At 38.3% G+C, this 27,245-nt stretch overlaps 1 protein-coding gene across 12 annotated transcripts; it reads right to left on the bottom strand.

Moving 5' to 3' along the window:
* LOC109468575 (phosphatidylinositol 4-phosphate 5-kinase type-1 alpha-like) lies at nt 1-26,769 on the bottom strand. 12 transcript variants are annotated; one of them, XM_019766856.1, is made up of 21 exons: nt 26,490-26,769; nt 21,888-21,943; nt 20,310-20,444; nt 15,546-15,676; nt 15,134-15,251; nt 14,533-14,685; nt 14,049-14,192; nt 13,704-13,859; nt 13,166-13,246; nt 11,555-11,711; nt 11,141-11,263; nt 10,187-10,319; nt 9,204-9,245; nt 8,139-8,222; nt 7,739-7,869; nt 6,906-7,112; nt 6,315-6,435; nt 5,653-5,766; nt 5,200-5,311; nt 1,310-1,381; nt 1-475 (listed from the first exon to the last, which is right to left on the bottom strand). In XM_019766856.1, the coding sequence occupies exons 1-21, from the start codon at nt 26,527-26,529 to the stop codon at nt 464-466; spliced, it is 2,322 nt and encodes a 773-aa protein (XP_019622415.1). In that variant the 5' UTR covers nt 26,530-26,769; the 3' UTR covers nt 1-463. The 12 variants fall into 12 exon arrangements, with proteins under 12 accessions (XP_019622415.1, XP_019622409.1, XP_019622417.1 ...); XM_019766850.1 differs by having other exon boundaries at nt 1-1,381; XM_019766858.1 differs by lacking the exon at nt 1,310-1,381.
* Nucleotides 26,770-27,245: the final 476 nt, after the last annotated feature.

Below are 27,245 nucleotides of genomic sequence, written 5' to 3'. Positions count from 1 at the left end.
ACATGTGTACGAGCAACGTAGATAGTTCTATGCTAGTACTTGAGCATTGATGCCTTTTTTGCATATCTCACATGGTGTCCCAATATGGGACCTTAAAAATAGAAGGTGGAAGTTTTACAATAGCAAAGTTATTAAATCGCATTCAGAGACGTCCTAGTTACAACATAGTTAATATTGCTAAGCCACAACCAATAGACCGATCCTTACTGTCCATCACAATTAGCAGCTCGACCAATGACAGCATTGCAGTTAGGGATTCGACCAATGAGAGCATGGCTGCTGCATGTCTGTCACATATTTGCATTTTTGTGCTTTCTTACATGTATGTTTTGGAGGAGGTGGGCAGAGCTATGAGATCGGTCTATTGGTATTAAGTGTTGAAGTGTTATACAACTGTACATGGTGAGGAAGTTACACATTGCTTACATGGACGTCGAAGCCATTTTCCCATTTCTTCAATCCGTTACAAGTAGGTCTGAAAGGAGGGAGTGAGAGAAGCAAGGAGGGAAGAAGATGGGACAAAGAGAAGGAAGAAATGAAACAAAAATTAATTATCTTTGAAGATGATTGACATGATCAAGATTATGCTGTAATATGAGAAACATGCAACAAGATCAGATTGGGTCTACATTTTGCCCTTTTGATTGGCTGATGTAGATCACATGATCACTAGTGTTGCCAAGTGATTGGCTAGAAATCATGTGACCAGCATTCAATTAGAAATCATAAAACAAAGGTTGCAAACATGCATACATGGACATTAGGGATATGATGATAATAAGCAAGCCAAGCAGCATGCAAAGCACAAGCCAAGATGTTAGTTACAAGAAACAGTTATAAAGAAGGTTCTGGATTTCAAGAAAGAATATACAATGTAGGGGAAACAGGCCAACACACTAACAGATGTAAATCCATGTCTATCTTCTTTGCTTATTTTCAAAACATTCCCCAGTAGTCATTGGTTGGCACTTAACAGTTATAATTCAAATTGGCCAATCAACAGACAGAAGAATCAAGTAGGATGCATTTGAAAGTTAACATTTGAAATAAAATTTCAATGATTCAATCCCACAACTTTTCCTTGTTCATCCAGCACTAGTATCACTTGAGCAAAATCCTTCACCCAAAAGCAAATATTGGCACAGTGTGTAGAACTTAGCGTCTAAGCAATGTTGTAATATGTTGTCAAATACACAATTTAGGAAAGTTGAGACTTATGTCTTTAAAGCAACAAGAAAGCAACAACAGTTGATGCAAGCAAAAGGATGAGCAGAAGAAATGAAGGAAAGATGAAAGGAAAGAAAAGAACCTCAGAACCATGGCGTAAGAAATAAAGCACATCAGGTGTAAGCTCAACTGACGGGTCCCTCTTGTTGGCTTTCTAAACACAGAAAATATTGGACAAAAATAATCAACCTATGTTATATGGAACAGAACTTTTTTCTAAACCTTCTTACTTCTTCTGTTATGGTCTCAGATACCCAACCAGTGTTGTTTCTGATAGTGCCGACCCAACAATTGTGTTCTCAAATGTTAACTTATGAAACCGTTGTATTTGTGGTTTTTGTAAACAGAATTTCATTTCATTCTGCCATGTTCCATTGTGTTTTTCTATTATATATGCAGAAGGAAGTAAATAAGCTGACTATGGATAAACTGTTTTTTCAAGGTGGATTGGACAGTTGTATGTCCAATGTGATGAGCAGCCTATTGTATGAACACAAAATGATTTAAACAGATGACAAATAACTTAGGGCATGTATTAACAGTTACAGTTCTTGTTGGGAGATTCCATTATATAAGAGTGGTGTCATAATCTGAAAAAGCAAAGGACCATGATTCCTTCTCTTCCTAAACATGTAACTCTGAACGCAGCAAAACGATGCTTGCACTCACTGCAAAAAGACAGAAAGAAGGAAGAACAAGGAATTAGCACAGGGAGGAGGCAGGAAAATATACCACTGCACACACCCTAGGAAACAGTGGAATATCCCAATTTCTGGATTTACACACTTGGGACACTTCCATTTCAAAATGGGGGTGTACAGGTATGAGAAACAACAGGCAAGCAAATTAATCATCTTAACTAGCTATAGAATAGCACACAGGAAGAAATATGTTGCAATTTATTAGATGATGGAAAAAATGGATGAAGACCTTGTCAGCCCATTCTTGTTCTCAGGTATGCTTGTGAAATAAACAAGAAGAAAAATGCATGAATTTATGAAAAATCAGAACATTGAAAGGGAAAGACAGGGAATATCAGGAATCAATCTCATAATCACGAGGTGCACAATAATCAAGTATTATCGAGCAGAGTTTGATTTTGAATGATTTGTTCTTATGATTCGCCTTGTAGTTTCAGGACTTTGAGGACAGCTTTGAGGACAGGTAGATACAGCACTACTCAATTTCACAAAGCTTTTGAGGACAGATTCAATGTAATAAGCTTCTGATTATAGGCAGGTTTATTGTTCCAACTGTGCATGATTGATTGTGCATGGTTCCTTGTGTGGTAATAAAATAAAGGTTGACATTGAAGAACCAAGACATGAACAAAACACATCTGGACATGTATCAAGCATGGTCCAGATTCAAGAACTGTTTCAAGGGTTTCACCTTTGACACATTACCCACAATTCGCTGCACCTTTTTTCCTATTCCCAGGATGCATAGCACCAGGGGGGTAAAATCAGTTGGAACCATGAACCAGTTTATTTTACTTTTCATTCAAGACAGTTACTTCAACTCAGATGTGACATCTTTTATCTGATACAGACAAAATGGCACTGCCGTCTTCAAAGAAAATATTCTGCCTTTCAAAGAAAATTAGAGAGAGAACCTCCTGGTTTATCTAAACTTGAGTTGAGTGGTAAACAGAACTTATTAACGATCCCCTGCCTGGTAGGCTAATGCCCCTGGGAGCCGGACGACCGACTAGCTGGCGGCTTTGTGCACCTCGCAGACTATGGGAGTCGGGTGGTGGGTAAGGGAAGGAGTCAAGCTGAGGGGTTGGAATAAAACATGAACATAAAAAAGGGTCAACGAAGAAATACGCTGAAATTTACGTTATGAAAATGGACTGTAGGAAAGAAAGAAAGACACACCCTTCTTTCCCACAGTAATGGCATGAATATAACTTAGGAGTTTGAACTGAAATGCAAAGACATGAAGAAAAATGAAATGTTAATGATAAAGTCTAAGCAGTGTTAAGCTGAAAGAGAAGATGAAGTTAGAATAGCTAAAAATGACAAAAAGGTGAAATGATGTTAATAAGTTATTAACAGAGTTGAGAGTTTATCAATGTTCTGCTTTTTAAGCCTGGTGCGATTTGGAAGGAACATGTTAAAAAAACAGAATGTATTGACAATTTTGGAAATATTGTAAAAAGTGTATCTTACATGAAAGTGGGGGTTGTGGTATGTTTATTCATGGATGTGGTATTCTTTGTTAGAATGCATTACCTACACATGTATTATTATTATCTCAAACAAAGCTGGGGGTTTGCAAATATGATGAGGATTTCTGTGTAGAGGAGCAGCAAACTAAAAATGATGCACACCGTGTTACTACTGCACCAGCCATACTTTTTAATGGTACAATGATTTGAAATGTTACAGTAATTATTTAGTCTTGGTTACAGTAACGTATGGTGACAGATGAGGACTGGTGTCATAGGCTTGTCATGACATCATTACATCCTTAATATGCAAATCAGACATATTATCCCAAATATGCAAATCAGCTTGAGTACTTGAAGATGAAAATGCAAAGTTGAGAAGTTTCTAATGTGTAACATGATAATTTCCGATTAATGATGATGTCACAGCCAGGCCTATGGTGCAAAATTGTGGGATTCAAAGATGGACTATGAAGTTTCTTTTCATTCATAATAGTAGTACATGGTGCAGCTTTACAATTATGTTTAATATCAGTTGCCGCTAGAAATCGATTTGGATCATTCAGTGACCTCCCTCCCCCCCTCCACTCAAGCCATGTTGAAGTGGCCACATGGCTGAACAAGCCATCGAAACAAGGTAAAGGCTTTGATTGATTGATTGGTTGGTTGGTTGAAAGAGAATGACAGAATCATAGATCACTTTGATTTATTCTTAACATCATATTGCTGCTGTCAGCATTGATAAATGGCATTGTTTACTTGCAAAGTATTCAATGTAAAATATTTTGAGGGATCAAAACTCCTATAGTCCATCTTTAAGAGCAAGATTTTAATGTGCAAATACATGTACTTGATAACACTACAAGCAAATTCCCTGACACTGTGAAGAAATATACATTATGCCTGGGAATATAATTATATACATGTACAAATGTACTACATTTTGCCCTCCACATAAAACATGGAGACAAAATGTATTGAGAATGATACCTATACATGGTGTCATACAGTGGGATCACAAAACCACCATACCACAGAATTGGTAAGTAAATGTGGCTTCAGCTTCTAGTTTAGGCACAAAATATACACAATACCAATACACAATGCTTTAACATCCTGGTTTCCAGGTAACATAATAATATACATGTAAGACAAAAACTGGGTACAAAACAAGATTTGCATGCAGACAAATTTAGCTACAACAAAGTGTTGTTCTTTTTGATTATCTAACAATTATGACTGACTTTTGTGACTCACTCAACAGTCTTTTAGTAGGCAGATACCATCCACGAGATAGCAATGGTGAGATGCTACTGAACACTTTCATATGCACTTTGTAAAAAAATTGGGCATTCACTATTGATTTACTTGATTGTTTAGTCTATTGTTTTGCCCTTCATGTAACAGTAGGAAGGAAAGGATACCAGCCTTGCCACCGAAATATCTATTACAGCCGTATCTCACCAATGTTACCCCAGTCCTTGATGCTCAGTGCTCTCTACAAGACTTGAGAATTTGCTGTATGTATAGATACAAATGTATGATTGTGCAAGCTGTATTTCTCCAGGGGAAGATGACTCTGCTGAAAGCTTACAACTGTGCAAGTATGAAGAAATCTGGCATTTTTTTCTTGAGTCCCAAAAAATTTTCTTAAATCATGCAAATTTTTAGATGCTTGTACAGGTGCGTTGCAGGTGAAATTCTGACAGACTTGCACAGCTGTAGTGCAGGTGCAAAAGGAGTATTTTGTAGGGCTGGGTTGCGTGCCACATGTCCCGCTGGGCTCACACAGTACTTACTATCTCTGTTATGGTGATGTCGTCAGTGTCTACGTCTGCCAGCGTCGATTCGCTCGACAACGTGCTCGGGTGAAGCGATGATGACGGTTCTGACGAAACACTCAAATTTTGTCTGCAGGAATAAAACAAAAGATTACGTTGAGAAACGAGTTACAAACGGAGGCTTTTTGACTGAAAACGACTTACCTTTTAAAATACCTGGGCACTCAGTTTCTACTAAAAAGCTGTAAATCACAATTTTTTCACAATACTTTTATAATCACGGTTTACGCAATCACTTCTGTAGCACTAACTTATCATTTCCGTGAACAAATCATTCGCTTTCTTTTGCTGCGACCGCCGCCACCGCAAACGTATAGTTCTGCAAAATACTGTATGTCTATTTTCTCAGACTGCGAACTTTGTATTGCTCCACCTACGAGGTGTTACCAAAATTTCCTCTCCACACCCTACCTATCTCTTCTGGAGGCAGAGGCGGTTGATTCAGACTTAGCCGCTGCTTCCGACCCCTCGGAGGTGATCTCCACTTCTACTGTTCTAATGGGAAGTGTGGAGGTGGACGACGTACTACGGAAAAAAAAACACATCCGTAAATAATTTCATCAGGTTGGTGAATGATTGGTGAATTCCATAAGGTTATATTGATGATTCAATAGCAAAACTCTTCTGGTACATTCTACTGTGAATTCATATACATGTATTTATTGCAGTGATTTAACTTCATTATAGTAGAAAAAAGGAGTTTTTTTGCAGCATTTTAGGTTAGTACTGTAGCTGCTATAATTCTGTAACATATTCGTAAGGGCCATCGCAAGGTTCTAGCCAGTTTGAAATTTTTTCCGGTCAGCCTTCTGCATGCTTACCCAAAATTGTGGATTTTGAAGCCTTCAAAAATGCAATTTCTTGCACTTTGAGAGGCAAATCATGGGGTTGAGAGTTGTTGTCAGTGGTCCTTCCTTTTACAATTCTACACAAGTTTTTTTTTTACTATGTCCTTCAAGGTTCATCTATCGGTTGACACACACCGCAAAGTTCCGGCAATTGATGGAAAAATGCGTGCTGGCTAGAGCCCTGGACCTCGAAGCAGAGCCAAAATAAACTGCAGAAGAACGTACTGTTTTCTTGGAGAGGCCTCTGAGAGTGCTGGTGACATGGTTGACGGGGTTTCTATAGATGTTGGTGTGGACGCAACATCGTCAAAGGAGGGCGGTGTGCTGGGAACGATGTCTGGTCTGCCTGGATTAGTAAACATCACACAAAACATAAATAAGCATACATTGCAACAAACTTTAGACTGTGAACACAGAGCATACCTACGTGTACATGAACTGCATGTAGGGCTGCGTACCAGTACAGTATTGCAAAAAATGATTAGGTCCTGCCCCAAAATATGAATCTCTAAGAACCAGTACGTACCAATACAACAGGTGACATCTAGAGGAAGCATAACTAATGCACAACAGATCTTTGAAGGACAGCTAGAGTATTGTATGTAACAAGAAACAGTCCACAGTACTAACAAAAGGATAAATCTAAGCAATGCAAGTACATGTTGACTTTGTACATCATAATTAAGTTCTAGTCTAAAGCCTTGGGTAGTCCATTCACAGCTATCAGCTACAAAATATTCTTCCATCTATCTACTGAAATGCAGCAAAAATTATAAAGGTCAACCAAGAAAGCTACATATGCTATTGGTGGCTTACTTTTGACCTCCTCCAGTGCTGGTAAACTCGTGGCTCCAGCCGAGAAATCGTCGTCCCTATCCACGGAGGTACCTGTCGCCGACCGCGGCCTTCCCAGAATGCCTGCTGGCCCGACCGCGCCCTTCTTCTTGGACGGGGAATGCTTCAGCGCTGTAGGGGGAGGAAAGATTACGGTTTGGGTCGCTAAACTTCCCCGAGGTGCAGACTCTGGAAGGAAGAAAAAGTGACGGTCTCCGGTTAGGTCTTTTCCGAACATTTTTTTGTGGAATTTCTGTGGATGCCCACCACCTTCTGTGGCTTATGTGTGAAGGGTTTGTACATAGACTCAGGCAATTTAGAATTCCAGAGATTGATGTCAACATTTCGTATACAGGCGGTTCTTGCACCTGAGACTTATGGCAAAACTTGACGAACACAGGAAAATTATTTTCTGGAATTCCATGACATGTACAAACCTCAAAATGTGCACCTGAATCAACACCAAACCTCAAAATAATGCCAAAGCCATCACCTTGTTAAATGTAGATGTGTAGTACATACTGTACAGTCATGCACATGATACAGATGTCATCAAAACATTAATTTTGTACATCAAAATAAGCTGGTTCATAGTTTCAATTGTGCACGATACGGTCAAAGGTGAAGAATTCTTGCCTGTACACATCTGTAGCCAGACATGTTTTGCTAGTTTCAGTGACCTTCAAGATTAACATACTACTATTATCAACAATGCATAACACTGTTGAAACTATGAACCAGCTTATTACAGCAAGCTTTAGTTTTTAAACAAACCTTTTCCCCTCAGAGCAACTTTTTTTCCGAGCACTACTTACGAATTTTTCTAAAAACAGTCTGACAGAAAAAGTTCTGGAATCGCGAGGCGTAGAAGGCTGGCCTGCAGACGGATACTGTGTCACCATCGTGGACAAACGCTTTGAACCTGTGTTCCAGCTTCTTTTTCAACCTGCAGGGGCAAAATTAATAGAACATAATCAGCTCCAAGGACAGCTATGTGTGAGTGTCATTCAGCACCAAGGACAGCTATGTGTGTGTGTCATTCAGCACCAAGGACAGCTATGTGTGTGTCATTCAGCACCAAGGACAGCTATTTGTGAGGGTCATTTAGCACCAAGTACAGCTATGTGTGATGTAACATGGTATCATTGTGTTGTCATGATGTTGTTTTGATTTCAACCTTCATAACAATTCAAAATATTTTCTGAAAACACTTACTTGTAACACTGCAGAATGTCTATGATACCCAAGAAAAGTAGTAGCCTGTCTCCTTTCACATTCTTGGCAGGAATACCTCCCCATCTATGAAGGAAAGACAAGAAAAATACACAAAATTCATTTCCATGTTAACACTTTAATTTTGATGTGACTTTCAGAAATGATAGGCAGACAGTAAAACATATTCAGAAGCATTTGGTTCTTTTATTCAGTCTGTAAAAGTCTGTAAGATGACATACATGTATATTGTATTTGTTTGGTGGAATAACAAGGTCTTGTCCCACATACATGTCAATTGTCAAGTATTCTTTGAAAAACAGATCAGAATTCCAATGTCTCTCACATTCAACCTAAGGCTGGAAAACCAGGGACTGCCATCATTTCTAAAAGCAATCAATAAAAGCAGCTCTCATTGGTTCTACTACTAAAATCTAATACAGTACCTGATTGGCTAGGGGTCCTGGTTTCCCTGGAGACCAATCCTACCATGCATTAACTACAGTCTCTACTACTTGCTTCACCAGATTTTGGCTCATTTTGTCCACCTTAATAAATCAAGATCCTTCTTGTTCACTTTCTTTTGTAGGAATCGGCTCTTTTTGGGAGGAGTCTTTGAAATGTCATTTTTATCATTTCTTGAACACCTTGCATTTTTAGCTTGAATTTTCAATTTGTTTTGACTTAAAGGGGAACAGGAAAAGAAACCAAAAGAACCATTGTTATTGAGATGGACATCACCATGGAAACCAGAGGTATTTAAATTGGGGATTTCAGAAAGCTTTTATCAAGATGCCACCTTTTGAAGATACAAAATAGTTGCATGAAACTGTTGCCTGTGCAAACATGCCCCCTGGCCTCCATGGTAGGTACTGCAGATACATGCTTTCCCACTGCTTTTACATAATTGCCGGTAGGGAGAAAAAAGCATGGTGGTGTGTTAGACTACACTACTGGTATGTACCAAGTGCATGCAGAAAAAGTAGTACAGGGAGAGGTGAAGGAAAAAGATATGGTGGGAGGATGGGAACACATATTCGTGCGGGCACGGCAAACTGCGTGGCTTACATGCTGTCATCTTGCAAACTCCAGAAGACCTCTAACTGCGTACTACATGGAAACAAAGCACCAACATCAAACCACAAACCAAACAGAACACAGTACAAATGTAAATGGCTCCGCCCCGGAGGCAACGCCAAAAAAACTCAGCAGGTCACTCATTGAGGAGAACACAAAAGGTCAAATTAATCAATCAATATCATCAACATCAATCATTTACAATATTCAATAACAAAGGTATGAGAGTGTTAGGATAGAATCAAACAATGCAAAGAACTTCACAATAGCCACTTTCTGCATACTTACACTTGAATGTGTTAATTGGGAAGAAATCAAATTGCTCAGTGGGGAGGGTAATTTACATTGTGCAGGGGAACTGTTGAGTGCTGGGCAACTTCAAAGGGAAACACTGAAAATTGATGGTTCTGCCAGTTTCTATTCTTGCTCTATTGTTTCTCACAAGCTACAAGTAGGGTCCTGTGGTCCAAACTGTAGTGGCTAACATTACCGGTTTGGTATTACAATGTTAGGGGCTTGAATTCAGCCTACCTAATGCAATACTAGACAATACATAATAGTTTCCACATCTTTGTCATACCATATATTGGTTATTATACTGGACATATTTTCTTTACTTGCTTGTACACGAAGTATGAAATTAAATATCAACCAGTTCCAGAGCGTACCAGAGGTATGAAAATTGTGATTTTGTATTGGTTATAATGTAGGAACATTTGAAGTGTGATCATGTTCTTTCAAGTTTGCTCATTTTCATAAATATCACCTCCAGAACCAGGCAACTGAATTTGCATATCCCTCCACATCTCAAAGGGCCTCAAACTGTGAAAAGATATTTCTGAGCAAATGTATCAGACATTAAAATCAAACTAACTCACTCTAACATTTGATGCTTTTTCCCCAAAATTATTTTCACATTTTCTACACTTTTCTCATTTTGGGAGCCCTTTGCGATGGTTGCCATGGCAACTTACGTGTTTTCTGTCAGGTGATGATAGTCGGCAGGTTCTACTGGCGGTGCCTTGTACTCGCCCTGGATGGACTCCATTGCAGTGTGGGTAAGTTTATGTCTGTACAGGGACTTCTGGCGATCCATCTTCCCCCTCCCTGCAGCCACAAAAATGTCTCTCACATGTATCAACATGTACTACTCACAGATTAAGCTGGTGTGTTGTGCCAAAGGGCGGTCATACTGGCTATACTGATACAGATACAGATTCCTGACAATCTATCTATCCCCTCCATGCAGCAACAAAAATGTCTGACATGTAGCGACATATACTACTCACAGAGTCAGCACCTCTCAATAAACCATTACATGGCAAAAACATTTTCTTAACTTATGACTGGAGAAGAGCTTGAACTACTTGGTAACAGAACCTCTATTTTGTAGTTTAGTTGTTTAGCCTTTAGCACAATTAAGTAGCCCATTGACTACCAATCACTACCGATATTGGTTACAAGGAAGGTACAGGGTAAAAGTTGTTAAATGTAATACATTTCAACATCTCTGATAGTTCAGAATCATCAACAAAATCAGACCTAGTGAAGTTATAGTTGCTACATTAACAGAAGAATTACCGTTACATGTTGAAACCTCCACAGATCAATCATAGGAATAACAGGTTGATCATCCCTTTCTAGTAACACGTTACATGTATTCTACCAGCCTGAAGTACCAAATGCAGTTTGGTTGGGAGAAGGTTAAGCTCACTGAGCTGCGTTTCATTTGAGTCCAACTGCATTGTGTTATAGTTATACAGGTATGTCTTTGTGGCCACCAGAACAACTGAGCAAGAATATCACTACTGACATAAGTTGGATGTGAAACAGAGACATTTCGCTCTTTCTAGAGCAGCTCAGTGTTCTGACAAAAAAAAAACATAATCTTCTGCCTTACAAGTCATTGCCTTTGACCTTTGACCCACCTTCATCATCAGTTGAATCGCCCCATGATTCCCCATCAGAAGAATCGTAATATCTCCAGTCCCCATTTTGTGCGTCTTGCAAGCCCCTATTCTGCTCAGCAATTTGGTTTGATGATATTGCACCTAATAGTACAACAGGCTTCAGTTTTCCAGGCTTTCCCAGATTTCCTGACCTCCACCTGGACTACCTTTGACCTCCAACCTTTGAACCTTAACCTCCACATACACCTGATGCCAGCAAACCATGCACTGCAGCTCAGATTTGACCCACTGCACCTTGAACTTTGACCCACTGCACCTTGAACTTTGGCCTCAAAGACCCCAAAATTCCTACGGGTCATATCATCACCTCAGCTGGCAATGTTACCTGCAACTCTGACCATGCTTAACTCTTGACCCCAACCTTTGACCTACCTGTGTTTTCTGACTCCTGACCTCTGTCCTCTGACACGGAGGCTCCTTCCGACTCACCACTGGGCGACGCTGCGGAACCAACCAATGGGGTAGCCTGCTGCGGGATAGGAGTGGCGAACAAGTAAGGGTCGGCCGCCTCCGCACCTTCCAATCCAGACTAGCGAGGAAGCAGGGAAGGAGAGGGAGGGATGAGAGAAGTCAGAACAGCACAGAGAAGAGGTCAGAGGTCATGCAAATCTTCATGGCACCAATCTCTCACTCTAAGTAAGTTATTCAGTAGATATATACTGCTGTACTGTACTTCAGCTTTGGTTAAACCAATTCAGTAAATTTTTTTACATCAAACTTCCACAAACTTCAGTTTAGGTTTGAACAAAACCTGGCTAGTCACAGTGAGCACCGGAAATGTTTGCTTTTTTAATCTATTTTCATTTTTAATCCTACGTACAACAGCTGGAAAGGTAAGAAGCAACCTGAATCATGATTAAATTTTTACTTTTTTTTTAGAACTCCTTCATGATATCAATATTGGAAAACTTTATTGAAAAGTTCCTGCTGCTTAGTAAATCAAATAGACTAAAAAATAAACCAACAACCATACCATACAATGAAACTTTTTTTTAAATGACTTAAAAAAAACAAATCAGAAAGCAACATTATGCTCTTCTGGAAGGTAAAAGAAAAACCTTGTCAAAGTTAAACTTGCCTCATTTTATACGCAACAAGTAAACATTAAAAAAAAACAACTATATGCCATAATTGCAAACCTCAGAAAATACATGCACACACTGAACGTATGGCAGAAACAAGGGAAAGTAGGAAAGACAGAACGAAACACAGCTAAACAGGGACAGGAACAAAGAACAGCAGAAACATTAAGCTTGCTTGTGCTACATCCACTGTACTAGTTGGTTCTTGGATACTAGCAATAAAGTTGGTCTTAAATCAAAGATAAACAAATTTGACAACATAAAGTGATCTTTGTTGCAGTGTTGATGTTTTAAAGGATCCAACCCGTAGGTGTTGCCAAAAATTTTTGTGCACACACTGGCAAGTTAATTAGCAAATGCTATAATTGAGGAAGAAGAGTTTAATTTAGAAGACGTGTGAAGTGAAAAACCAAGTAGTACAACTGATGTGGTCACCAACAAAATGCAAATTTTATGCATGCATAACATAAAAACAAACCACACATGGCAAAACATGCAAAGACAACAGCGGCAAAAACTACCATCACTGTTAATTCAACTACAGTATTGCATATAACTCAATCAACAAGGCAACAATCAATAGAAAAACACAGCAACAGGGATTTAAACAGTTTCGCTGGTAAACAGTTTAAATGTCATATTTACAGTATATACTAGTTCATTCTTGTATCAATTTCTGTTAGTTTTAAATGACACCTACCTTCTCTGTTCTTCCTATACAAATTTGATATTGACTGGGCACTTCTAAACTCTTATCTTACATCATGTCTAATGTATCTGAAATACATAAATCCTTTTCTTCTACAGTAATCCCTCCTTTAATTATGGGCTAGTCCCTTCACTCAGATCACAGCACTTCAAAATTTGGGGTGGGCAGGGTGTGTTTTTTTAATGTACTTACAGCTTTTTCTCTCTCTGCTTGGTCCAGGTTGTGGATGCCCAGCAATAAGCTGTAGTCCATGATTTTGAAGCTCTCTAAAACCTAAAAAAACATGGTTAAAATGAGGATCATTATTCCATTTATTCAAGTACAGAATTCACCTTCAAAAGCATACCCAAATTAACCTTCAAAAGCAACTACTACTACTACTACTACAAACTACTACTACTACTACAGTAACTACTACATTATTTTGTACTACAGCTACTACTACAGCTACTACTACTACTACTACTACTACTACTGCTGATGCTGCTGCTGAGGCTACTGCTACTACTACTACTGCTGCTACTGCTGCTACTACTACTACTACTACTGCTGCTGCTGCTACTACTACTACTACTGCTGCTACTGCTGCTACTACTACTACTACTACTGCTGCTACTGCTGCTACTACTACTACTACTGCTGCTACTGCTACTACTACTACTACTGCTGCTACTGCTACTACTACTGCTGCTGCTGCTACTGCTACTGCTACTACTGTACATGTACTTACCCTACAATCTCTAGCTATAGTCTTCATCATTGCAGTGTAGTTGTCTGAGTCCAGCAGAATTCCCTCTGTATGGTCTTCCATAAAGTCCAGATCCTTAAAACATGGGTTAGGCTTCTGTCTCTCTGCTTTAGAAGCCTTTCTTTTGTAGGTGGAGCCCTAATGATAAAATATAAGAATTAGCACACATTCTTGTAAAACAATACAGTTGTGATTAATATTTTACAAATAAAAATTCATTCGAGGGAGGTAACATTAGTCAATAGGTCTATGTATGTATGAGTGATTAAAATTTACAGTATCAAACTTTATCATGTAATTCATTATCATAAGTTATAGACTTCTTACCTTCAAGTCATATCTGAGGTGCATTCTAATGGTGGAGGGTAGCAGGTTGTTCATAACTACAAGACGAATGTTCTTCCCTCCAGACTGGTAACAGTACAGGCCAAAAAACTTGGGCAGCAGAGTTCTCGGGTTCTGGTTTAGGTTCTAGGAAATGAATGAAAATACAGCGTTGTCATTGGCTGAGTAATTTAATTGCTTTAAGTCTTACAAACCAGTCTCTGTACTGTATGCAATACTTGTACTTTTGAACATCTTTTGCATGAAATCAATTAAAAAATATAAGAGCAGCCAGAAATATTAAAACTAGGTGATAAAGCAATGGATGGATGGATGGATGGATGGATGGATGGATGGATGGATGGATGGATGGATGGATGGATGGATGGATGGATGGATAAATGGATGGATGGATAAATGGATGGTAGATGGATGGACACTGTATGCATTTAAAAACAGGACAATATTACGAAACAATTCCACTTACCATATAATATCCAGGGAGTAGTTTTTGTAAGAAGTCTGCCTCTTTGTGTTGCACAGTTTTAACAATGAACTCGTCATCTGCAGTCAGATAGAAGAGGGACCCACTGGCACCTGGGTTGGAGAGTTCCCTCAGGGGCTCACTGCACAGAGAGATCTGGGAACAAGAATGGGAAAAGAATCAACATACAACACTTTGTGTAATAAGTCCTAACCAGACCGCAAGGTTTACATACACTGAGATGGACCCCTTCTCTTTTCCAATGCTTGAGGTGTGGGTTTCTTAAGGCACAAGACCTCCAACTTTACATCCCATCTGAGAAGACGTTCCGACATGTATCTGAAGCTCATTTTAAAGTAAGGACATGGGTGCAAAGTGCCTTTCCTAAGGGCACAACACTGGAGGCTACCAGGGATTCGAACCCAGAACCTTCAAGTTCTGTGTCAACTATATTGTTGGCACAATACCGCCTTACCACCTCTTAGCTATGACAAGCTTTCTATGATATACAGTTGACTTATACATGTGTAGTTATAATTGTAAACAGCGATATATAGAACAATATAGATACCATGAATACTATTACTAAATGTCTGACACTCACTAAGAAGTCGTCTGGTTGGATGCCGAAGAGTTGTCTGAAGAAGCGGAATGCCATGGGAGCGTACGTCTTAAATCTGAAGTCTGGACAGCGGTGGGCCGGGGTCAGGTTACTGCCCTCACTGGGAAAAAATTTGAAAAACATTGTCAGGGCTCGAAATACTGGGTGCATATGAAGGTTAGTGCAGGTAAAATTGGGGCTGTGCAGGTATTTCTGATGTCTACATACACCTAACCTGCACAGGTCCATGTACTGGGTATATGCAGGTTAGTGCAGGTAAAATTGGAGCTGTGCAGGTATTTCTGATGTCTACCTGCACCTAACCTGCACTGGTCCATGTACTGGGTATATGCAATACTAGGTTAGTACCCTGGAAAAAGTCTGGTAGGAGATAAAAAGACAGGTGAGTCCTTACCCAGGAAAGAAGACACTCTCCACTACTGAGAAGTCCTGGATAAGAAGGTCTCTCTCTGGTTTGGAACTCAGGCCTCCTATGGAATGTGAGATTCCCAGCTGGATTGCTGTCATCAAAGCCGATGACGTTGTCTGGAAAATAAATACAGAAAGTTAAGTCTAACTTCTTCATTGTGTTGACCCTTATAATATACAATGAATTGCAAGCATACTAGTATGTAAGCATACAAAAACAATTATATATTTACATATAAACACTAAAATCCTAGTCTAATGCATTCCATACTTTCCAACTATAACTGTAGTTGTTCCAACTTGTGCAGATTGACAGAAACAATTACCTTAAAATACATTACTGCATTATCTGGAAATATAACAGTCCACTTCATTTTAACGCTCCAACTATAAAACACAGACCTTCCGTGCATGGTAGTACCTGCAACTACACTAAATAATTCATGAAGCAACAACACTACATTATCAATTCAGAGGACACACAGACCCATAAAAATTACTGGTATATCTGGGCAAAACGCCAAATTAAAATCTAGCAGTTTGCATTGGAGCTGTGTATATAAACAAATTTTTAGGTACAGGTATATGAGTTTAGGTACAGGCATCTAGATAAGTTTGGCCAATCATCTGGAACTTATATGTGTAGCAGGGCTTGAAATACCAACTGCATATATAGGTTAGTGCAGGTAAAATTGAAGCTGTGCAGGTTTTTCTGATGTATACCTGCACCTAACCTGCACTGGTCCATGTGCTGGGTATATGCAGGTTAGTGCAGGTAAAATTGGGGCCACCACGAAAGTAAAAATACATTTACAGCTGTACCATTTTGAACCCTAACTGCTCCTTTGACATGACATTTTGCATTTGAAGTCTGCGGTCATGGCCACAGTACATTGTACATTACCAGTCAATATTTGTCGCTAATTACATCAATGATTATCATTTAGTGTGATGGTCTGTAGTATAGCATGATTGGCTCCATTTACCTGGCTTCAAGAATGTGAAATAGACCTCTGCACAATATGACTATGAAAAAATCATATCTCATAGCATATCGAGAAAGGGAAATTGCAACATTTTTCTAAAAAGTAAGACATTTTCTGTGTATCTGATATTACATGTAAATCAGAGAGGGAATCTTTGTCTTGACATTTTTTCAAAGCAAACGTCACAAAGAAAGGAAAAATTTATCCCGTTTGACTTTGAGAGACTTCTGGCACCAAATTTGCATTGGTTATGGTTAGGAAGCATCATAAAGGTTAAAAATACTTGTCCAATCCTTCCTGCATGTAGCTTTGCGACTTAACTACTCGAGTTCCATTGATCGCCAAGTTAAATCGTCCAAGCTTCTTGTTTTCTTTTCAGCCATCTTCCCAAGACTTGCAACAAGCTAAGAAACCCTACTCCTGAGTGCTTTCTACTTTGCATGACTAGTTTTGCTAGTTCCTCCTTGCCTGGCCTCCTTTTGATCCTCTAGTTGGTAAACAAACGACATGCGAACATCCTGGCTCAGCAAAGGGCCCGTCCTCCAAGTTTCAAGGGGTGTATTGTCCATTGGAGCAGCAAGTCAACAACCTCGGGTAGCTAGCAATCTCTTCAAACACGTTTAGACAAACAACGTTCTGGTTTTTCCCTCTGTCTGTGCATGAAATATAGGACAAGTTGGTTGTGCTTCACAAATGTAAATTGGAACAGACATAAAGTACTGTATCTTTGTTTGTTTGTTTGCATCAACAGTAAACTGCCTTTAGCAGTATCACAACAGTTTTGTACAGTGTATCTTTTCAATGTAAGAGTAAGACCAGACTGTAATGTTTGACCTACTCAAACCAGGAAGGACCCCTAGTCTTTTCGATAAGTGTGGTGGGATCTTTAACATGCTCAAGGTGTGGCTCTCCTCAAACACTGGGCCTCCAACCTAACAATACATGTACATGCTATCCGACCATTTCAAATGTCTTCTTTTCAAACATGTAATTTTTTTCTATTTGATACTAACACAAAAATTTCCAAATGCCATTTGTTCTTTGCATGATTTTTTTTTTCTGTGAGGCATGGAATAGTCTTACCCATTTTCAGCAAATCCTGTTGAAAAGCTGTAAAAGCAGAATTTCCAAATCATATTTTATTAGCCTTATACTTGACCTCCCGTAACCTACGTTGTTCTCAATATTTTAGGAACCTATACTTTACAGTTGATTGTAATCAGAGGTTGTTCAACCCTAGAAGAATGTCCTCAGGCCAAATGTACCTACATGTAAGTACTGGCAGAAATTTGGGTCACCTTTATCTAATGATTACTTGGAAATTTGCCATATAAAAAAAAAGAGACGAATACAAGTTATGCCAAAATTTGGTCTTCTTGTGAAAAAGACTTGTTGTTTTTTTTCAAAATAACAATAACTCTAGGATCTTATCAATCTTTACGACAATTAGAAGGTTTTAGAAGAAACAGACAAATTGCATGTAGCTAATTGTCCCTCTGTCATGTATGCAAATTGTCACCTCTGTTTAGAGTTGAATTAGGGGGCATTGCATACGTATCGGTCAAACGTTTGAAAAAAAAGCCTTGCTTAAACTAGTTCAACCCTTACCACACTGAAGTAGTTGTTTTGCTACCATTTCTCTATTGTTTAGGGGATAAGAATGCTGTCTTAAGGAAGTAATTGTAAGATTTTAAGCCAGTGAAAACATATGCATAACCCTTGTCCTTCTGTGTGTTTTCCTAGAAGAGCTTCAGACAAGTGTTAGACAAACAAAGACGTGCCCCTCCCACTTTCTTACCCTATTCCTGTCAACACTTTTAGGTTTCGCTTCACGAATGCAAAAATACAAATGTTTCCAAACCTTTACAAGGTAAACATGAATTGTGTTGGAAATACACATGGATATTTGTAATAGTTTAAATGATTGGCATTGCTGTGTCTCGCCGTGGGGTTTGTTTTGATGCATATCCGTCCGCTAGATCACTACATTTCTACCAACACCTGTTGTCTAGGACACACGTTTAGATTCTGACATTGTCGTCTACTTTCCCTATCCTTTAGTAGTTAAAACTACATGCTTGTGTTTTTTCCCCGCGACCAGGTATTCCTCGAAAAACGTATATCAAACTCGTACGATCAATCGCTTACCCGTCTCTCTAACGTGGTTGACCCAAACGCTGCCATTTCTATCAGCATGATTCGAGTCGTGACAGTTCCCGAAATCAGGCGTACAATCCCGTGTCGTCCTCAGTTCGAAGTTCCACACTTTCCACGCAGACATGGTAACATTCTTTGAAAGCTCCTCGGTAGATACAAGTCCTTGAAAGCATAATCTTCCTGCAGTAATTCTAAGCCTTGCCGTACTGTAAGTAACCTGTCTTTCATGTATTGTGGCTGTCCTGGGGGTTGTCCGTTGTTGCGCAAGCGGGGCTAAACCATTATTCCCTCACAGGGGGGTAGGGTCTGTCATCAACCATCTTCACAGACAACCTTAAACATTGTTTCTATATCAAGATTTTATCTGGTCAGCTTCTGTTGCGTTAGGAATGTAGCCCGAAAGAGTTATGCAAAGTCACACCCCCATAATCGTGTGGGAAGGGCCCTGGGGGAAAGGTAGAAAAACACCTTGTTTGCATGTTGGGGTGCGGAGAGGGCAAAAATAACGGACTAACAAAGACCCAGGTTTACACAGTGGTATCAGGTTTCGTTCTGAACGAGGGATACCTTTCCTGAGAGTAGAGGGCAGTTGGGTTTTAAATAATAACCTAAGCTGGGGGCCTCGACGGGCATAGGTGCCCTGTGGCATCAGTGCCTGTTAGGTAGTAACCACAAATTGATGAAATCATTATTCCTGCCAATCGTACCTGACTTTGTTTATAATTGACTGATTGGTTTGTCAACATTCATAAGACTTCTCAAACAACATTAAATGGATTTTCATCCTCAAAGTTTGACCAAAAGAACATACTGTACCTGTTCTACTAACACATATGCTAGACAGGTCTAGCAACTGGCCTTTTAGCTACATTGTATTTGCCAAAAGCTCAGCAATAGGCACATCAGTAACTGGTGCAATTATGCCAGCCATAGAATTGTATCTAGGTGCTATCTAAAAGCTGTTCCTTTCAAGAAACGTTGGCTATGTACCAATTTGAACATTATGCACATATTTAACATGCCAAATTCACCAAATAAGTTTCCTACAGTCATACAATAACAGTGTTACATATACATGTATGCAGGGTGAAATACTAGGTTCATATGCACCTTAGTGCAGGTAAAATTGGAGCTGTGCAGGTATTTCTAACGTCTACCTGCACCTAACCTGAACTGGTCCATGTACTGTCCACCTGTTTGCTTGTGGACAAATATTTCACCTAATTTACTGAAGAAAAATTGCAGCTGGAAATAATAAATGACCTTTCAGAATTCAGATGGTTTGAGATTCAGATCAAAAATCTTATAGCCTTACCAGCAAACCAGAAACACAACATTTTTTCCCAGCCCTATCTAAAGTTGTGGGATCGTGTGACGTAACGACAGAGCATTCGTCTCAGAACCAAGAGGTCCTGGGTTCGAACCTTGCCATGTCACTGATCTTGTGCCCTTGGAAAAGGCACTTAACACAACTTTCCTGGATGGAGGCCTGGCAAACCCAATCTTGTATTAGCCACAAAAAGGCAGCAGAATTTTCAGCTAGTTGAAGGTGGCTGCCTAAAAATCAAAGAGGAAGTTATAACATGAACAACACCCAATCTACTCACCTTTTTGTAGGTTGTTTCTCCTGTGTCTTCATTTATCCTGCGGTGGCCGATCTTGTGTTCTCTCGTGTATTTCGGCGTGACCGGCGGTTTCGTTTGGTCGCCCCCGACAACCTCCTTGCCTTCTGTTGTTGTCATCTGCGGAAACATACAACCATATTTGGAAGAAATTGGTTTGTCTACTTGGATGGGCCAGGTTTTTACAGCATATGAATTCATAATAAAAGGGGTGCATTTATGATCGGACTGTTCCATGTTCTATACAGGGAACAGTCTTATTATTATCAACCTTTTCTATTGCTATAATTGCTTTAATATGTCAAAAACCTCTTTGTAAATTTCATTTTGAAAGATTTTTTTCAAATATAAAGACTTCTTATATTAACTATAAACCATCCAGATTCCTTTTTACTCCCACACAAGTTCTTAAATGGAATATCCCCTTATATAAACAAAGTTGAATCAAAGTTCAATGCTAGGCATGTGGAAAGAACTCATTTCGCAAGAAAAGCAAATTCTTTTCTTTGATTGAATTAGAAAAATGTTTACGCATGACATGATACACTGACTACTTGCCCATGAAAGCATTTCTTTACAGTAGAACATGTTTTGTGGTGAAAACTAGTCATATTTTCACAAAATATTCTGGGAACCCCATAACTGACGCAAGCGTGCGAATAAAAATAAGATTGAACAATATGGTATGGCGAATAATAGACTCTTTATTTTCATTTCTTCACATTTTCTTCCTCTTCTTTGGACTTTGGCAGTTTACGACATTAGTGTAGTTTTCCAATATTTTATGTGAATTATGGCATCTTTTTTTATTATTTTGCAGCTGCTCTGCAAAAATTTACAGTATGGTCAAAACCTTTTTTGGAAACAGATACATTTTGTAAAAATTCTGATGTCATCCATATAATCAACTCAACATGGCATAAACGACAGGAAAAAGGAAACCTAAATATAACACAGACTTCAACAGATTTCTGTGAGAAACAGGAACAGGTTGTGTATGCTTGGCTTGGCATGAAATTGGAGAATTTCCAGCTGATCTTCACAAAATGCAGAACCTCTCTCTGTGTACAATTTTCACAGACCGTGAAAACAATGAGGAACTTGATTTCACACTTCTCTCTTCTAGTAGTCAGAAAGAAAACAGTTGAAATAAAAATTAGTTTATGTCTTATTATATATTTAATAGAATTCTCAAGGGGGGCAGGTTTTAGGTTTAGTGGGAAAAGAAAAAATTGCTGTGGAAAAAGTAGTATTAATTTTGGAATGTTAGGACCACTAAAGCTATGTTACAGTACATAGAACAATGTAACGTTATTTTTTCTAAACAAAAAATGATAAGTATCATTGCGTTTAACAGTCAATTAATGAAAAATTGATTTTCATTAATCATTATGTCAATATAACTGAATCCTATATTCTACTAGAAATATTAACGCTGGTCCAGAGAAAATATTTAAAAAATTATAAGAGCCAAAACTTGATAAATTGTATTTCTTCTGAAATTCTTTGACATAAATCAGGCTGTACCAAAATAAGCTGAATGGTAGAACATTTTTTACTCACATCTAATGGTGCTGGTTTGGTCTTTTTCTTGATGGATGGCTTGCTCACCAACTTATCTGTAAGGTAAAAAAAACAGTGTTAACACCCCTATATTTAATTGGTACATTCCATAAGGTCAATGTCCTTCAATGTACGTACACAAAACAATAAAGATACAAACCATAAACAAGTTAACATAAATTTTGAATACCTAAACAACACTGGAACTTTTGAACTTCGACACTCTTGAACTGTCTTCGATACTAAATTTACTTTTGAGTATTCCCAGGTCCCCCATACAGACCTTCTGGCTAGCCTCACATGTCATAGTCAATAATGACAAGCTGTCTAAAAATATCACCCCATATACTATGGAATCCTGCAAAACAACTGCACTGTAATAACAAGATGACTCACAAAGAAAAGACTTCAGGCTATGTTGTTACCATCAACAATGTTTTAAAGTAAGGCAGTACGGACTAAACCAACTTGTTATACAAGGGAGGGGAAGTCAAAAATCGATTCAAAATATTGCATGTTAGGGAAGCTGACAGGAAGTTAGCTCAAAGGTCCCAGAAAAGGTTACCTCCTTTCCTACCTTCAATTTCCTGCTATACAATTTTACAGCTTAGTATATAGGTGGCAAAATACATAGAATTGACAATAACGAATAAAACAAGAAATTCACTTTACTTGTCGTGGTAAATACATTTGTACAACAAATGACATATTCTATAACCCTTCCACAGCCTCTAATGACAGTTGTCTGACTCTGTATGTATAATTCATAACTCATTTTCCCTCTCCCCAGGCCCATCCCAGCATTGTTCTGCCGATGTGTCCAGAACCAGTCAGGACCGGCTGGGACAGGGACTGGCGACATCCTTGTCTCTGATCAGGCGCGGTAATTACGATAATCGCTGCGTGTGCCTTGCTACACGTAAGGCCGAGGGCTAGGTTTGTTGGCAGTGTTTCCTCAGGCCACACCAATTCAATTTGTTGCTTCTATGATTTTTTACAGAAGTCAACATACCTGGCTGATTTGTAATCCAAACATTGAATTTCAAACTTTAAATCACAATACTGTATTGATAGATGTAAAAACTGTAACAACTCTGAAGGTACTTCCTTCAACTGTTGGGGCCAAAATGTGAGCATTTGGGAGTTGGAAAATGTGAAATATTTGTTTTTTTCTTTTTGCAAATCAGAAAAAAATGAAAGGGACTACCTAACTAATTAAATTGGTGTGGCCAACATCTTTTTAGAATAAAAGGTAAAACAGGTCAGACTCAAGTAACAAGTTTCAAATTCAAACCTTTGTACAAAATAATCAACATGTATGTTTATAATTATGGTCCAAACTTCTGACTCAATTACTATTTAGTCTAAACTAGCTTCACAAACATCTGAAGCAACTATAGTATATATCAGACTTTAATTTAAAGCATGTCATATGCAGACACCCACGTTTGAAGATTTAATCAAACAAGATAAACAGTTGGGTCAACGACCTGAATAGTGATGACATTATGATTATGACTCATATCAGGCCACATCACACCACTTGAGATCATGTATACAGGAACCGTTACCGTAAACTCTCTTGTTTTGCAGAGATTTAATTTCACATTACAAAGAAAGGAGTTTTTTTGCAGTGTTTAAAATTAGCTGTTGAAACAAAACTGTAGTACAATGGCAATGACAAGCTTGCAATTAAAACAATTCCATAGTACATTTCAGGTTTACTGTAAAACACATCTTCACACTCATAGTGCTATGATTTTATAGTATAGTATGCCAAATGCATAAAAATTAAACCACTACAGTCACTTCACTATTTACAGTAGGCTTGACCCAGCCCATTATTGTTGCTGTCATAATGCTGCACAGGTCAAAAGTTGCTTCATCATTATACCACAAAACACATACATGTATATAAATACCTACTGAACCAACCCATCCAACCACTCTTTATCCCCAAGGCTATTCTCTTAAAGATACAGACATAGATAAAATATTTTCCTCATTTCATACTATATATCATAATATTGATTTCAGTTTGACTAGAAATTTTTAATGTACACGTAATTCAATAAATATAACTGTTGATGGATCTTTGTCTTTATATTATATAAAGCTCTCTAATTGCTAATTTCTAATTTGTAGGTGTAATTATGGGTGAGTCCATTACATACATAGGTGTGTAAAATATTAAAATTTGCTCTTAACTGTGGTATTGCTAATCCGTCTATGAATTTGAAAGCATCTAAATAATACTACGTATATCATAAATGATTGATAAGCCAAATTGTGTCATATTTAATATCATAAAACAAGGTTTCACCCCCTCAACTTCTAAGATGGAACAATCCATAATCATACTTGTAGCAATCCAGGAATCCATGAAATGTTTTATGTAAATAAGGGTGTGTCAACATCCTGTAGGTCACCTTAGTTTATCATGACCTTTGGCCTGGGTGTGGCTTTCTATATACATGTACATACAGAGTTTAAAATGACAAAATGCATATATTATAAGGAAAATAATGAGATAATTCTTCTTTCCTATTGGCAATGAAAACTGCTTCATTTTAGTATTTTTTACCTTCAAATCTCAATTGGTATTTCAAATTAACAGTGTTTAAAATGAAGTCCTTTTCAGAGTATAGCAAAAATATTTTAAGTTGTTTTGTAGCAAAAATAGCACATGACAAACACATATAAATTATAACAGTACTTTCTGAAGAAATCAGGGTTTGAACTTTAATACAGCACGTTTGAAAAAAATACATGTACCTGTGCACAGTATATAAAACCAGTCTAGGCTGGAATTGGCTTTAAACTTTACGATGGTGTCTATTAAAATGAAGAATAAAGTTCATGAAATGTCACAACAAGCAATAAAGTGACCTGTATAACCGCTAGGTCATACCACACATTTAATTACCAAACCAATTTCTCTCTGTTAGTGTTAGGCCAAATTTCATTACGTTCAACCACGTACGTGTGACCTCCGCAGGTCCACGACATATCGTATCGCTTTCCGAGAAGGTCCAAAAAAGTCACGCTGTCCCCACGTACATCCAGAACAAATTACGCGATAATCAAAATTCGAATCAGCAGATTAAAATCTTGGACTTTTTCATCAATTTGTCATCTTGTTTTGATTCTATACTTTCTAAACGTCATCCTTGTCCTTCAGTCTAAATGAGATTAAAAGGTTTAGCAAAGTAAACACAGTTTAACATTTAGTACAACACAGTTTAACATTTAGTTTAACATGAGTACACTTACATTTTCAATGTCAATGTTGGAAAACCGATTGTACAACATTACATCACTCAGGTGTTAGACCATGGAGCTAGAAAAAGTCAATCAGCAGGAAAAATTTATGTCCCTTGCAGCGGTCCACACAAAAAAGACCAGGGTCAACAGTTTTTTCTAGAGTCAGTTGGGAAAAAGGAAACACAACATTTTTTCCTAGGCCCTAGCATGTAGTATCCAGGAAATGACATTTAGGAAATATTGCAGGATGTGACATAGTTTTTCCCAGAATAGAAGGATAAACAACTTTGCAACAAAAGGTCTAATCAGCATTTTGTGGACAGGAAAGTTCTGGACAGAGTAGCCTGTACGGCAGCCGCATTAGGCTACCATAGTCACTTCCTTTGAAGTTTCCTATGTTACAACCCATTTAACCTTACTAGGCAAACACCCAGGCTAGATATGATTCATGGATCACATGACGTGTATTACAGTATACCATAACAACATCGCATGCAATCCCTGGGTAGTCAATAATTTATTACACAAAATCTCCAGTAAGCATTTGATAAATCTCAGGTCAAAGCAAAAATTGTGAGAAAGAAGAATCTACAAATAAATCAAATAGAAGAATTTCTTTAGAGATTACACTGTAATGTACTGCCAGTAAGTATAAATTAAATTTTGCTACACATGTTGTCACTGTTTTCTTTTTGTACAACTCTGTTTTTGTTGAATGTTCAGCCGTCTTTCTTTGCAAAGGAGAACTTCCTTATTACATAGTTTCCTTTACAAACTGGAAATGATAGTTGATCTACCAAAGATTGTATGTTTGCTGTATATATCATAATAGTACATGTAATTTGATATCTAAAACGAGTGTCAGATTTTTGTTTTAGTATCTAATTTCCTAGAGAATTGAAACTTAAGTGACTGGCTACTAGTAACTGGTATTGGTGCAAAATCATATTTTTGTGTATGTCAACATATCATATGTTACATATCACTTAGCATATACAAAATCACATAAAAAAAGTATAGCTGATTATCAAGAAAACCCTTTTCACAAAATTTCATACCTCTCTAGATATATATCTTTAATATACATACCTTTAATACATCCATTTTTTTTTTACATTTCCGGACTTCGTGATCAAACAATTTGGCAAATATTTGATCCAGAAGAATTTTAACTGCCCCCCACCCCCTTAAACATATGACACCGCCCAGATATACAAAATCCCGACATCCTTAAATAAACTATACATCAATAGTGGCTAGATTTTGTCAAATTCTGTATGTAGAGGTTTATAGGTGTGATATTCAGGACTATCGTTTAGAGAAAATGTGAAATTTTACCGTCTTTGTCCGGAGCTGAGGGCGTTGTTGTGTCGGCCATCGTTGGGTCGGTTTTGTCCGGTCAGAGAGCTAGCCCACCGGCATATTTTCCCACAGAATCTTCCAGAAATACGTCGGACGTTTCTCCTACACCAAAACTACGGCGGTGATGAGCCTCGGGCTGCTTGTTGTCTTGCAATTTTTGCCGTTTCGAGCGCGGATATTTAGGTCAAAATAAGAAACGAAAATGTTACCTTTCCGGAAAATCAATCATGCTTCAATGACACCGCATGCAAGCACTAAGACATTCATATCGCGTTATTATGGACGATATTGTGCCAATGATGAACCAAGCAAAGTTATATTATTTATACCTTAAAATAACATACTATATCTATATACTATACCCATACGTATAAACTATGAGACAAATTACTTGTAAAACATTATATCTTAAGTTACATTTGCCTGTTGTCGATCGTGAGAAGGAGGAAATAGCTTAGCAGCGACGACTAGCGGCAATTATTGTTACAGCAGGACAATAACAGAGCAACATTGGCGGGAACAGGGCGGTCCTTTGTTCTTCCATGTCTTGCCTTTCCTTAGTTTAATCCCACGATCATCATACTGATCATTCTGGCATGCCAATTCTTGGCAAGACTCCGGATTGTAAAATTTGTACCGGGGCATGCCCCTACTCTTTTTCGAAAGGTGTGGTGGGTTCTTTAACGTGCGTGGGGTGTGGCTCTCCCTATCCGAGGGACGTCCCTAACCGAA

The sequence above is a fragment of the Branchiostoma belcheri genome, unplaced genomic scaffold, assembly GCF_001625305.1.
Source record: "Branchiostoma belcheri isolate BF01 breed outbred unplaced genomic scaffold, Haploidv18h27 scaffold2, whole genome shotgun sequence".
In the NCBI taxonomy this organism is placed as follows: domain Eukaryota; kingdom Metazoa; phylum Chordata; class Leptocardii; order Amphioxiformes; family Branchiostomatidae; genus Branchiostoma; species Branchiostoma belcheri.
The sequence above is the reverse complement of the archived record's forward strand: the minus strand, read 5'-3'. Positions and strand labels throughout refer to the sequence as shown.

What these genes read in the sequence shown, in the direction of transcription:
- LOC109468575 (XM_019766850.1), bottom strand. Translation starts at nt 26,529, where the DNA reads ATGGCCGACACAACAACGCCCTCAGCTCCGGACAAAGACG. An exon ending in CCAAACCAGCACCATTAGAT is followed by an intron (nt 20,445 to 21,887) that starts GTGAGTAAAAAA and finishes ATGTTTCCGCAG; the next exon opens with ATGACAACAACAGAAGGCAA. An exon ending in AGTTTGCAAGATGACAGCAT is followed by an intron (nt 8,223 to 9,203) that starts GTAAGCCACGCA and finishes TTTCCTTCATAG; the next exon opens with ATGGGGAGGTATTCCTGCCA.